This window comes from Ursus maritimus, unplaced genomic scaffold (assembly GCF_017311325.1).
Source record: "Ursus maritimus isolate PB19 unplaced genomic scaffold, ASM1731132v1 scaffold_14, whole genome shotgun sequence".
Lineage (NCBI taxonomy): Eukaryota > Metazoa > Chordata > Mammalia > Carnivora > Ursidae > Ursus > Ursus maritimus.
The window spans coordinates 38,038,311-38,053,516 of record NW_024423786.1 but is presented as its reverse complement, the minus strand read 5'-3'; the positions used below and the strand labels follow the sequence as shown (position 1 = coordinate 38,053,516).

Genomic DNA, 15,206 nt, shown 5'->3' with positions numbered 1-15,206 from the left:
TGGTTAAGTGTCTGCCTTCGGCTCAGGTCATGATCCCAGGGTCCTCAATTGAGCCCCGCATCAGGCTCCCTGCTCAGTGGGGAGTCTGATTCTCTCCCTCTCCTTCTGTGTGTATGCCCTCTCTCTCTAGCTCTCTCTCTCTAGCTCTCACTCTCTCTCAAATAAGTAAATAAAAATAAAATAATAAAAAATAATCTATAGAAAATACATACTTAATGAACTCAAGCAGGCTCTTATAGACATGATACTGAATGAATTGTTTTTACCATCAGAAGAGGGAACTGCTTGGTAATTAAAATTGTCAGTCTTAAAATCGCCAGCCTTATTTATTTACCTTAAGGTGAGCACAGTTAGATGTTACTGGATAAAAGCATGTCCCTGCTGGGGTAGCATCTCAGTCTCTGTCCACAGGTCATGGCAGTTATGAGCTTCCGGGCACGTAAAGAAAGATGAGTATAATGTGAGGGCATGGCATGCTGAGTGTGTTCTTTCTCTTTACTAGGCATTTGGGCCTGGACTTGGTGCCTCGAAAGGACTTTGAAGTAGTGGATTCAGACCAGATTAGTGTCTCAGATCTCTATAAAATGGTAAGAAATCTAACACAGGGTAAGCTTATTCCCTGCACCCCTCATTTTTTCTCCTTTATCATCCCTAGTTACATTATGAAACAATATTACAAAAGTTGTTCCTTTGTCTTTGTCCCAAAGCATGTAAGGGGTCTTCCTTATTCTGACACTGTATACCACCTTTGCTTTCTAAATGGAATTACTGCATAAGACTGTACCATAATACCCAGGGGTCATTTATCTGTTGATTTTACTGGTGAATGGAGCTTCTTCAGCCTGCAGCAGTTACCAACATTCTGTCTTTCCCCACCTCTTAAAAAGAGAAGGTAGTTGAAGCTGTAAAGAGCCAATTTATTGGTTAATGTAATGATTAAACCTAGAAATAATGTACCAGTATTTCTAAGAGAGACCTAAGTCTATTGGCTATTATTAAAATGTATTGAGCTAATTGATGACCAAGATTATATTTTGCAGGCTGAATGAGAAGTAATTAAAAGAAAGGTTAAAATTTTTGAGGTAAAACAAACATCAGAGACCTCAGGTGACTATTAAGCTTAGACTAAGGGACTGGGTAAAACCTCACTTTGAGGAGTTATGTGTTTGAGAAGTATTTATTGGTGAGAATTACAGGTTGTAGAAAGAATTACAAGTTTCTCTTTAAGAAAAATGTAATTTTTATAGGGAACTTCAAAGATACAAAGTGTGTTGCCTGGTGGAGGTTCTTTGGAAATTTGCCTAGATAATATACAAGTAACGTATCAATTGCTTATATATATTTGCTAGTGTACAAAAACATTTGTGTATAGTTACCCTAACTACGTGATAAGCATGGGATGTAGAGATGAACAAAATGAGCAGGGCTTATCCCTTCCTTCAAGAATATCACCATCTAGAATATTGGTTCTTAACCCTTTTTGGGTCATGAAGATCAGATAGAATTTCTTCCCAGGACAACACAAGTATGGTTTTGCATGCAAAGTTTTACATTCAATTTTAGGGAATTGACAGTTCCTTCTGATGATTGCCCATGAAGTCTGTACATGGCCCCCATGTTTAGAAACTATTCTAGTGGGATCAAATAGACCACAAGCAAACAATTGCCGTATATGTGCTGCATATACACTGATATTGTTAGAGGGAGTGACTGATTACTTGGGGCTGGAAAAAAATCAATGAAAGCTTCCAGTGGCAGTAATACTCAAGGTGAGCCTTGAGAGGTAGACAGGGGTTCACCTAGAGGACAAACAAGAAGGAAAGACGTTCCAAAATGGCACAACAGCATAGGGAAGTGATAGATCCAGGAAACTATAATATATTTGGTAACTTTGGCATGTAAATACGTGTTAGTGATTGGGATAGTAAGGTGCAGAAGGAGGCAAGGGTCAGATCATGAAGAGTTTTGTAAGCCCCAAATTGCACTCTCTCCGGTAGTCTGATATAACCATGGGAGTAGCATGATTGGATATGGATATGGGTGTTTGTTTTTTAGGAGAGGGGGAGAGAGAGAGAATCTCAAGCAGGCTCCATGCCCAGCACAGAGCCTGATTCGGGGCTCAGTCTCACAACCCTGAGATCATGGCCTGAGCTGAAATCAGAGTTGGACACATAACCGACAGAGCCACCCAGGTATCCCCAGATATGGGCTTTAAATGCTGTCTCTGTCTATAGAAAACGTAAAATGCAGAAGACCAGAATCACGGAGGAAGGAGACCACAGAAGTGATTCGGGCAATAAATAATGACTAGACAGCAATAGGAGTGAAGAAGAAATGAAGTAGAGAATGTAGATGTTAGTAAATAAAAATCAATTTGATGATCAATTAGATGTGGAAAGTGAAGGGTGATTTAGAGGTTGAGGCTAAGAGCTTCCCTCACAATGGTGGCTTAGAGAATGCTATTTTTGGTGAGGATTTTACATTTTATTCTAAAGCCTGTGAAGGTATTTGAGCAGGGGAATCACATGATCTGTCTTGCATTTTAAAAGGATCCCTCCCACTGATGTATGCAGAAGGACTGGAGTGGGGCAAGAATGGAAGCAAGGAGCAGTCATTCAAGCAAAAATATTTTAATTTTCAGTATTTGGGCTAGAGGTGGAACAAAGAAAGTAGTAAGAAATTGTTGGATTGTGAATGTGTGTTGGAGATAAATCCATTTGGAGTTGTTGATAGGTTGATTTGGTTTGTGTGTACAAAAAAGAGAAAGGTCAGAGAAGAATGACTCCTGTGTTTTGATCTTCTCCAACTTTGACCTTGTAAAAGTAATAAGAAACATTGCGGGAGAAGCAGGTTTGGGAGTGCAGAAGTGGGGATCAATTTATTGGTCTGGTTTTTCCTTTCAAGTTTGAGATGCCTTTTAAGCTGCCAAACTGAGATGTTGAAAGTCTAGACCTCAGAAGTGAAGTTCAGCTATAACAATTTTAGAGTCATCAAAGTATATGTGCAGTTTAAAGCTGTTGGATGAGATGACCACTCCCTTCCCCAGACCTCCATACAGTGAAATCCGGTGTTCAGCAGACCCTACACAGCACTTCCAGACAGCCAAGCATCAATAAACATTGGAGGAAGCCTCCCACAAAAGTTAGAGACCAGAACAAATACATGTGAAAGGAACTTGGAAGAAACAGACAAGTCAGTAGAAGAAAATGGTGGTTGCTGTCTGCAAAGAGAAATGAAGAAACAACAAGGAGACAGAGTGGAGCAATCCAAGAAGGAATCAAAGGAGCTCTAGAAAATTACAAATGAGATAACAGGGATAAACTTGATATAAAGATTAGAAAATAGGATGACAGCAACAAAAATGTATCAATAGGAGAGAAATGTTAGAGGTTTGATCCAAGAGGTCCAATATCCAGGTAACGGAGTTTCAGAAGAGAGAACAGAGGAAAAAGAAAGAAAATTACCAAAGAGATCTTACTAAAAACTTTTCCAGGGTGATGATATCACCAAGATGGTGGAATGGAGTTTTCCATCCTCTGTTTCCCATGAAGATCAACAATTTGATAGGCATGAATGAAAAATAGCTCTGGGAGAGCTCAAGAAAGAAGAAAGCTATCACTTAAGAAGCTTCAGTAACACAGTAGAGCAAAACCTCAGAATAACCATACAGAAAGGGTAGGAAGAACAGTTTCATTTTGCTGCATCATTCCATACCCCAGGCTGACACTGCTCAGCACCAAGATAGAATTCCCTAGACTTAGAGTTCCCCTCTCCAGGAAAAGGAGAAGAGGATGAGTAACCAGCTTACCCAGTCCTTCAGGCCACTGTACAAAGGACCCACTTCAGTTTTATCCCACCCAGAGACTGGCAAAGCTGAGACATCTAGAGATAGGTAGGAACAAGGAAAAGGGCAGGGGCTACCCCTGTGAGCCATGCAGTGAGAGTGACCATGGTTCCCACCGGTCTGCTCTGTATAGGATCCCAGCAGCCTTCACTGCTGAGGACTTCAACTACCCTTCTAGATGCTACAAACCCCCTCAGCTTTCATCACTGGAGACCTTGTCATGGACCCCAGCAGACTGCTCACAGAGGACCCCAGCATCTTTCATCTTTGAAGAAACCAGTGGCCAGCAAAGCTGCCACAGAACCCCTGCAGATTTTTTTTTACCAAGTTTTTCACCCCACAGGTATTTGCATTCACAGATGTCAGCCCCCTGAGCACCTCCTACTCTCTCCCCTGCCCCTTGCTGGGACATGAAATATGCAGCAGCCAGCCCCAGCCTCTGTTGACTATGCATATGTAACATGTCAACCTAGACTCCCATGGCTGACCCCCGTGGTTATGCATCTGTTCATGCCTAGCCCTTGCAGCTCTATTCCTGCACACTGCTGGCCTGACTTCCGTCACTGGCCTCCATTGCCATGCATGCTCCCATGGTGACCTCCTGTAGACACAGGAGTGTATGCCAGCAGCCAAGGCCCCCACCGCTGCTTATGGGTCCATATTTGCCCTTGACACTTGTCAGTGGCCTGCATTGCTGGGCTTACCTAAAGGTAGGCCCTGCAGCTATGCACCTGCATATTGCCAACCCAACTCCTGTACTAGTCTCCACCGCCTCTACAGCTGCACAAATGCATGCCAATAACCAGGGCCCCTGCAGTTACAGGTGCATGTGCAGTTGGCATCAGCCTCTTCTGCTGGTCCCAGCCCTTACCATTACCTCTGTGTCTGCAGCTTTCCCCTGACATTTTGCAGGTATCTGTAGCTGAGGGTATACACACTATCAGCTCTGGCCACCACTGCTGTCTGCTCACATTCCTAGCTGCTGGACTTGGAGGAGCCACTGAGGACCCCAATAACCATTGCAGACACTGTGGCCCTCTGCAGCTCTCCACAAGGATCACATGGTTGTTGATGTTGTGGACCCATGTGGCCTAAACCAGTGAGATATACACTCCTGGGCCCAGAGCTGCCACATGCACTTAGCACCCTGCACCACTAAATCCAGAATCACAGCATTCTCTGGCATGCCCCTGCCCATGGATGAAGGTCTTTCCTCATCTAAGTCAGTTAGTACAGTCTGGAAGAAGTGACTGCTCTTCACATGCACAACTATTCAAGACTACAGGAATCATGAAAATCAAGGAAACACGATACCACCAAAAGAACACAGTAAACTTTCAGTGACCCTAAAGAAATGGAAATCCACAAATTTCCTGATAAATAATTCAAAATAATTGTTCTAAAGATGTTCAAAGAGCTTATAGTACTCACAGAAAAACAACTCAACAAAATCAGGTAAATAACATAAGAACAAAATGAAAAGTTCAACAAAAAGATAGAATACGTAAAAAATAACCAAATAAATTTTGGAGCTGAAGGATACAAACACTGAAGAATTCAATAGAGAGCTTCGGTATCAGAATGGACCAAGCAGGAGAATCAGTGAACTCAAAGACAGATAAATTGAAATTATCCAGTCAAAGGAGCAAAAAGAAAAAAGAATGAAGAAATCCTGTGGGACTTCTAGGACACCATTAAGAGAATTAATGTACACACTACTAGAATACCAAAGAAGAGAAGGAGAAAGGGGAAGAAAGCTTATTTAAGGTGATAGTGGCTGAGAACTTTCCAAATCTGGGAAGAGATTTGGAAATCCAAATTCATGATATTCATAGGTTTCCAAACAATTTCAGTCCTCAAAGAGATCTTCTCCAAGGCATTACAATAAAACTGTTTAAAAATCAAAAAATCTTGAAAGCAACAAGAAAAAAGAAGCTTGTCACTTACAAGGCAACCCCCATAAGGCTATGAACATATTTCTTAGCAGAAACCATGCAGGCCAGGAGAGAGTAGGATGATATGTTCAAAGTGCTGAAAGAAAAAAAAAAAACCCTACCAACCAAGAATATTTTATCCAGGAAAGTTGTCCTTCCGAAATAAAGGAGATATAAAGATTTTCCAGACAAAAGCTGAGGGAGTTCAAAATTACTAGACCTGCCTTACAAGAAATGCTGCAAGTTGTTCACGCTGAAATGAAAAAAACATTAGTGGCATGAAAACACATGAAAATATAAAACAATGGTAAAGGTAAGTATAGATTCAAATTCAGAATGCTCCAATACTGTAATATGGTGGTCTATAACTCTAGTATAAAGGTTAAAAGACAGAAAAAATTAAAATAACTATAGCTAACACAAAAACAGATACATAGATCAATGGAACAGAATAGAAAACCCAGATATGGACCCACAACTATATGGTTAATCTGACAAAGCAGGATATCCAATGGAAAAGAGACAGTCTCTTCAACAAATGGTATTGGGAGTTTGACTTCTTCTTTGCCAATTTGGATACCTTTTATCCCTTTTTGTTGTCTGATTGCTGATGCTAGGACTTCTACTACTATGCTGAACAATAGTGGCAAGAGTGGGCACCCTTGTGTTCCTGATCTTAAGGGAAAAGCTCTCAGCTTTTCCCCATTGAGAATATTATTCGCTGTGGGCTTTTCATAGATGGTTTTTATGAAATTGAGGAATGTTCCCTTTATCCCTGTACTCTGAAGAGTTTTAATCAGGAAAGGATGCTGTATTTTGTCAAATGCTTTTTCTGCATCAATTGAGAGCATCACATGTTTCTTGTCGCATTGATTGATTTGCTAATGTTGAACCACCCTTGCATCCCAGGAATTAATCCCACCTGGTCGTGGTGGATAATCTTTTTAATGTACTGTCAGATCCTTTTGGCTAGGATCTTATTGAGAATTTTGGCATCCGTATTCATCAGGGATATTGGTCTATAGTTCTCCTTTTTGGTGGGGTCTTTGCCTGGTTTTGGGATCAAGGTAATGCTGGCCTCATGGAATGAGTTTGGAAGTTTTCCTTCAGTTTCTAGTTTTTGAAAGAGCTTCAGGGGAATAGGTATTATTTCTTCTTTAAATGTTTGGTAGAATTCCCCTGGAAGCCATCTCGCCCAGGACTCTAGTTTTTGGGGAGGTTTTTGATCACTGCTTCAATTTCGTTACTGGTTATTGGCCTATTCAGATTGTCAGTTTCTTCCTGTTTCATAGTTTATAGGTTTCCAGGAAGGTATCCATTTCTTCCAGGTTGCCTAATTTATTAGCATATAGTTGCTGATAATATTTTCTAATAATCAGAAAGGATGAATACCCACCATTTGCATCAACATGTATGGAACTGAAGGAGATTATGCTAAGTGAAATAAGTCAAGAGAAAGACAATTATCATATGGTTTCACTTATATGTGGAACATGAGGGATAGCATAAAGGACATCAGGAGAAGGAAGGGAAAAATGAAGGTGGGGGAATCAGAGGGGGAGATGAATCATGAGAGACTGTGGACTCCAGGAAACAAACTGAGGGTTTCAGAGGGGAGGAGGGTGGGGGGATGGGTTAGCATGGTGTGATGGGTATTAAAGGAAGGCACGTATTGCATGGAGTACTGGGTGTTATATGCAAACAATGAAGCATGGAATGCTACATCAAAAACTAATGAAGTACTGTATGGTAACTAACTAACATAATAAAACAAAACAAAACCAAATGGTGTTGGGAGAACTGGACAGCAACATGCAGAAGAATGAAACTAGACCACTTTTTTACACCATACACAAATATAAATTCAAAATGGATGAAAGACCTAAATGTGAGACAGTAAATCACTAAAATCCTAGAGGAGAACACAGGCAGAAACCTCTTTGAGATCAGTCATAGCAGCTTCTTACTAGACACACCTCCAGAGGCAAGGGAAACAGAAGCAAAAGTGAACTACTGAGACTTCATCAGGATAAAAAGCTTCAGCACAGCGAAGGAAACAGTCAACAAAAGTAAAAGGCAACCTACAGAATGGGAGAAGATATTTGTAAATGACATATCTGACAAAGGTTTAGTATCCAGAATCTATAAAGAACTCATCAAAATCAACACCCAAAAAGTAAATAATCCAGTTAAGAAATGGGCAAAAGACATGAATAGACACTTTTCCAAAGAAGACATCCAGATGGTCAACAGACACATGAAAAGATGCTCAACTTCACTTATCAGGGAAATAGAAATCAAAACTACAGTGAGATATCACCTCACACCAGTCAGAATGGCTTAAATCAATGACACAAGAAACAGCAAGTGTTGGCTAGGTTTTGGAGGAAGGGTAACATTCTTACACTGTTGGTGGGAATGCAGACTGGTGCAGTCACTCTGCAAAACAGTATGGAGGTTCCTCAAACAGTTAAAAATAGAAGTACCCTATGACCCAGCAATTGCACTCCTAGGTATTTAGCCAAAGGATACAAAAATACTGATTCAAAGAGGCACATGCAGCCTGATGTTTATAGCCGCATTTCAACAGTAGCCAAATTATGGGAAGAATCTTAATGTCCATTGACTGATGAGTGGATAAATATATACAATGGAATATTACTCAGCCATAAAAAGGAATAAAGTCTTGCTGTTCGCAACAACATGGATGGAGCTGGAGTGTATTGTGCTAAGCAAAATAAGTCAGTCAGAGGAAGACAAATACCAAATGGTTTCATTCATATATGAAGTTTAAGAAAACAAATAAGATGAATATAGGGGAAGAAAAAATAAAGAGAGAGGGAGACAAACCATAGGAGACTCTTAACTATAGAGAAGAAACTGACGGTTGCTGGAGGGGAGGGTGGGGGATTAGCTAAATGGGTGACAGATATTAAGGAAGGTACCTGTTGTGATGAGCACTGGGTGTTATATGTAAGTAGTGAATCACTAAATGCTACTTCTGAAACCAATATTACACTCTATGTTAACTAACTAGAATTTAAATAAAAACTATGGACTCTGGGAAACAAATATCTTCTCCCATTCTGTAGGTTGCCTTTTACTTTTGTTGACTGTTTCCTTCGCTGTGCCGAAGCTTTTTATCCTGATGAAGTCTCAGTAGTTCACTTTGTTTGCTTCAGAGGGGAGGGGGTGGGGGACTGGGATAGGCTGGTGATGGGTATTAAGGAGGGCACATATTGCATGGTGCACTGGGTGTTAGACGCAAATAATGAATCATGGAACATTACATCAAAAACTAAGGATGTACTGTATGGTGACTAACATAATAAAAAATTATAAATAAATAAAAACTTGAAACATAAAAAAATAACTATAGGTGGTATAATTTACTAATGGATACACAATATAAAAACATATAAATTGGAACATCTAAACCATAGAGAGGGGTTGAGTAAAAGGGTAGATATTTTGTATGGGACTGTTACGGTTATAAGATATTTTATGTAAGCCTCATGTAACCAGAAAGCAAAAACCTACAGTAGATACACGCAAAATAAAGAGAAAGGAATCAAAGCATACCACTGTGGGAAATTGTCAGTTCATAAAGAAAGACAGCAAGAGAGGACAGGAATAAAGGAACTACAAAAAGAGCCAGAAAACAAACTTTTTTCCAGAAAGGTTTTTTTAAATGGCAATAATGAATCCTTTCCTATCAATAGTTACTTTAAATGTAAATGGATTAAATTTTCAAATAAAGATTTAGAGTGGCTAAATAGATAAAGAAATGATCCAAGAATATGTTTCTTACAAGAGACTTACTTTAGCTTTGAAGACACTCATAGGCTGAAAATAAAGGGATAGGAAAAAGATACTCCATTCAAATGGAAACCAAAAGATGGCAGTGGTAGCTATTCTTATATCAGACAAAATAGACTTTCAATTAAAAGCTGTAATGAGACAAATAAGGTGATTATATAATGATGGAAGGGTCAGTTCATTAAGAGCATATGACAGATGTAAGTGTATATGCCTCCAACTTCAGAGCACCTAAATATAGAAAGCAAATACTAACAAAACTAAAGAGAGAAATAAACAGCAATACAATAATAATAGGGGATGTCAAAGCCCCACTTTCAATATTGGATAGATCATCCAAACAGAAAATCAATAAGGACACATTGGACTTGACTTAGGGCCCTATACTTAGGACCTAATGGACCTAACACATATATACAGAATATTCCATCCTAAAGCAGAGTAGGATAAACATTCTTCTCAAGTGCACATGGAATAGTCTGGGGATAGATCATATGTTAGGCCACAAGACAAGTATTAATAAATTTAATAAGATTAAAATTATATGAAATATCTTTTCTTATGACAATGATTTGAAACTAGAAATCAATAACAGGAAGAAAGCTGGAAAATTCACAAATATGTAAAAATTAAACACCACACTCCTGAATAACCAGTGGGTCACAGAAGAAATCAAAAGGGAAATTTAAAAAAAATCTTGAAACAAAAAATGGAAACACAACATACTGAAACTTATCAAACATTAAATAAATAAACAAATAAATAAAGCAGTTCTAAGAGGAAAGTTTATAGTAATAAATGCCTACATTAAGAAAAATCTCAAATAACTGAACTTTATGCCTCGAAGAACTAGAAAAATAACAAACTAAGCCCAAATTTAGTAGAAGGAAGGAGATGAAGATCAGTCCAAATTTAGCAGACGGAAGGAGATAAAGCTCTGCTAAAAATATAGAAAATGAACAGAAAAACAATAGAAAAGATCAAGGAAGGAAACTTAGAGTTGGGTTTGTTTTTTAAAAAGATAAACAAAATTGACAAACCTTTAGCTAGACTTGCCAAGAAAAGAAGAGAACGCAAATAAATGAAATTATAGATGAAAGAGGACATTACAACTGATACAACAGAAATACAAATAATCATGAGACTAGTGTGATAATTATATGCCAACAAATTGGACGGTTTGAATAGAAACATACAACCTACCAAGACTAAATCAAGAAGAAATAGAAAGGCTGAACAGACTAGAAACAAGTAAGGGGAGTGAATCGGTAATCAAAAACTTCCCAACAATGAAAAGCTGAGGACCAAATGGCTTCATGGGTGAATTCTATTGAACATTTAAGAAGAATGAATACCAGTCCTTCTCAAACTCTTTCAAAAAATTGAAGAGGAAGGAACATTCACACACTTATTTTACAAGGCCAGCATTACCGTGATAACCAAAAGTCAGATAAGGACACTAAACTGAGGGTTACAGAAGGGAGGGGGGTGGGGAATGGGGTAACCGGGTGATGGGTATTAAGGAGGGCATGTGTTGTGATGAGCACTGGGTGTTATATGCAACTAATGAATTGTTGAACTACATCAAAAACTAATGATATACTATATATTGGCTAACTGAGCATAACAAAAAAAACAAGAAAGGAAATCTACAGACCAATATCTCTGATGAATAGAGATGCAAAAATTCTCAGCAAAGTACTAGCAAATCAAATTCAGCAGCTCATTAAAAGGATCACACAGCATGAACAAGAGGGGTTTATTTCTGGAATTCAAGGATTGTTCAGTGTAAAACTGATATACCACATTAATGGAATGCTATGTTGAAATCATATGATCATCTCAGTAGATGCAGAAAAAGCACTTGACAGAATTCAACAACTTTTCATGATAAAAACTCTCAACAAAATGGGGCACCTGGGTGGTGCAGTTGGTTGAGTGCCCAGTTCTTGGTTTCAGCTCAGGTTGTGATCTCAGGATTGTGAGATCAAGGCCCAAGTTGGGCTCCACGCTCAGCCTGGAGTCTGCTAGGGACTCTCTTTCCCTTTGCCTCTGCCCCTCACCCCCATCTCTCTCTTTCTTTCTAAAATAAATAAATCTTTAAAAAAAGAAAAAACTCTCAACAAAGGACATAGAAGCAACACACCTCAACATAATAAAGAGCATACAAGACAAGCCCACAGCTGACATCATGCTCAACAATGAAAGGCTGAAAGCTTTTCCTCTAACATCAAAATCAGACAAGGGTGCCTAATTTCACCATTCCTTTTCAACATAGAAGTTTTAGCCATAGTGATTAGGCAAGAAAACTAAGAAATGGCATCCAGATTGGTAAGGGAGAAGTAAAATTGTTTCTATTTGCATATGACATGACCTTATATATAGAAAATCCTGAAGCTTCTCCCCGCAAACTGCTAACTAATAAATTCAGTGAAGTTTCAGAATACAAAATCAACACACAAAAGTTAATTGCAAAAGTTAATTACACTAACAATGAACTATCTGAAAAAGAAATAAAACAATCCCATTAACAATAGCATCAAAAATAATAAAATACTTAGGAATAATTTAATCAAGGAAGTGAAAGATCTATACACTAACAATTACAAGACACTGATGAAAGAAATTAAAGAAGACACAAGTAAATGGAAAGATAGCCCATGTTTATGAAGGGGAAGAATTAATATTCTTAAAATGTCCATGCTGCATAAAGCCATGTATAGATTCAATATAACCCTTATCAAAACGCCAGATTTTCCAGAAATAGAAAAAACAATCCTAAAATTCAAATGGAACTACAATATACCTTGTATAGCCAAGCAATCTTGAGAAAGAACACAGCTGGAGGTATCACACTTTCTTCTTTTTTTTTTTTCAACATCAACTTTTCTTTTTTTTTTTTTCTTTTAATGTTCTTTTATTATATTATGTTAGTCACCATACAGTACATCCCTGGTTTCTGATGTAAAGTTCGATGATTCATTAGTTGCGTATAACACCCAGTGCACCATGCAATACGTGCCCTCCTTACTACCCATCACCAGTCTATCCCATTCCCCCACCCCCTCCCCTCTGAAGCCCTCAGTTTGTTTCTCAGAGTCCATAGTCTCTTATGCTTCATTCCCCCTTCTGATTACCCCCCTTTCTTTATCCCTTTCTTCCCCTACCGATCTTCCTAGTTCTTATGTTCCATAGATGAGAGAAATCATATGATAATTGTCTTTCTCTGCTTGACTTATTTCACTTAGCATTATCTCCTCCAGTGCCGTCCATGTTGCAGCAAATGTTGAGAACTCGTTCTTTCTGATAGCTGACTAATACACTTTCTGATTTCAAACTATATTATAAATTTATAATAAAACAGTGTGGAAAAAAACAAAAACAAACTGTGGTACTGGCATAAAAATAGGTGCACAGACCAATGGAACAAAATTGAGACCCCAGAAATAAACCCACACATATATGGTGAACTAATATTTGGCAAGGGAACCAATAATATTCAAAGGGGAAAGGAGAGTCTCTTCAGTAAATGTTGGGAAAACTGGATATTCACATGCAGAAGAATGAAATTGTACCTCTTACAACCACTCACAAAAATTAATTCTAAATGGATTAAATGTTAGACCTGAAACTGTAATCTCCCAGAAGAAAACAGAGCAAGGCTGCTTGACATTGGTGTTGGTGATATTTTTTGAATATGACACCAAAAGCACAACAGTGAAAGGGAAAATCAACAAGTGAAACAACATTAAAACAAAATAGCTTCTGTACAGCAAAAGAATCAGCGAAACGAAAAATCAGCCTACAGGATAGGAGAAAATATTCACAAACCATATAGGTGACAAAATACGTAAGGAACTCCTAAAGTTCAAGAGCAAAAAACCAAATAATCTGATTTTTAAAATGGGCAAAGGTTCTGACTTTTTTCCCAAAGAAGACACAAAAATACATGAAAAGGTATTCAGTATCACCAATCATTAAGGAAGTGCAAATCAAAACCACAATGAAATATTATCTCACACCTGTTAGAATGCCTGTCATCAGAAAGACAAGAGGTACAAACTTCTAGTTATAAAATAAATAATTCATGGAGCGGAAAGTACAGCATAGGGAGTATAGTCAATAATATTATGGTAACATCAGGTGTTATTATATGGTGACAAATGTTGACTGCACTTAAACGTGGTGAACATTGAATAATGTATAGTATTGTTGAATCAGTGTTGTACACCTGAAACTAATATAACATGGTATGTCAATTATATTTCAATAATAAAAAATAAAAGAAATAGAGTTTTTAAAAAGATGAGATAAATAGTAGCAAGGATGTAGAGAAAAAAGAACTCTTGGGGCACCTGGGTAGCTCAGTCAGTTGAGCAGCCCACCTGTGATTTCCGCTTCGGTCATGATCTCAGGGTCATGAGATCGAGCCCCACATCATCAGGCTCCACACTCAGTGGGGAGTCTGCTTGAGGTTCTCTCCCTTTGCCCCTCTCCCCACTTGCGCTCACTCACTCTCTCTCTAAAATAAATAAATCTTTAAAAAAAAGAGAGAGAGAATTCTTGTGCACTGTTGTTGGAAATACAAATTCGTACGGTCACTATAAAAAACAGAATGGAGATTCCTCAGAAAAATTGAACTACTGTATGATTCAGCAATTCCACTTCTGGGTGTATAGCCAAAGGAATTGAAATCAGGATCTCAAATAGATAGCTATACTTCCTTGTTCATTGCAGTATTATTCACAATAGCCAAGACATAGAAACAACCTAAGTGTCCACTGATGAATGAATGGGTAAATAAAATATGGTATATATACAATGGAATATTAATCATCCATAATAAAGACAGAAATCCTGCCATTGGTGACAACATGGATAAAACTTGAGAGCATTATACTAAGTGAAATAAGTTAGAGAGTGACAAATACTTTATGATCTCATTTATATGTGGAATGTAAAAAAGCTGAACTCACAAAAACAAAGAGTAGATTGGTGGTTTCCTGGGGCTAGGGAGTAGGGGAAATGAGGAGATATTAATCAAAGTGTATAGACTTTCAGTTATAAGAGGATTAAGTTCTGGGGATCTAATGTGAAGCATGGTGACTATAGTTAATAGGAGTGTATTTTGTACTTGAAAGTTGTTAAAACAGTAGATCTTAAACATTCTCAGCATGCCAACAGCAAAAAGGTAATTATGTTAGATGAAGGATGTGTTAACTAACCTTATTGTGGTACACGTTTAGCAATTTTATACATGTAGCAAATCATCATGTTGTGTACCTTAGACTTATATAATGTTACATGTCAATTATATCTCAATAAAGCTGGGAAAAAAAAACTTTTCCAGAACATAGGTATGAATGTCCAGATTGAAAGGGCCTAACAAGTATTTAGCACTTAATTATGAACCTTCAGCTCACTAAAGCTGCATGCTTCCAGCAAGAAAAATAGGTCACCTACTAAGGATTTGTCATAAGAATATCATTTGTCTTCTTAATAGCAACATTGAAAACTAGAAAATAATGAAATATTGCCTTTAAAATTCTAAGGGAAAATAAAATTTGACCTAGAATTCTATTTTTATTCAGCCACATTATCAATCAAAT

General features: G+C 38.0%; 1 protein-coding gene across 1 annotated transcript in view; it reads left to right on the top strand.

Annotated features, from left to right (window-relative positions):
• The window catches only part of DOCK3 (dedicator of cytokinesis 3), a gene marked incomplete at its 5' end in the record, with an annotated part of 534,371 nt that overhangs the window by 335,029 nt on the left and 184,136 nt on the right, over positions 1 to 15,206 (top strand). The window contains one exon of the mRNA XM_040628234.1: positions 503 to 587. Within this exon, the coding sequence (XP_040484168.1) occupies positions 503 to 587 (85 nt within the window). The remainder of the gene's footprint in view (positions 1 to 502; positions 588 to 15,206) is intronic.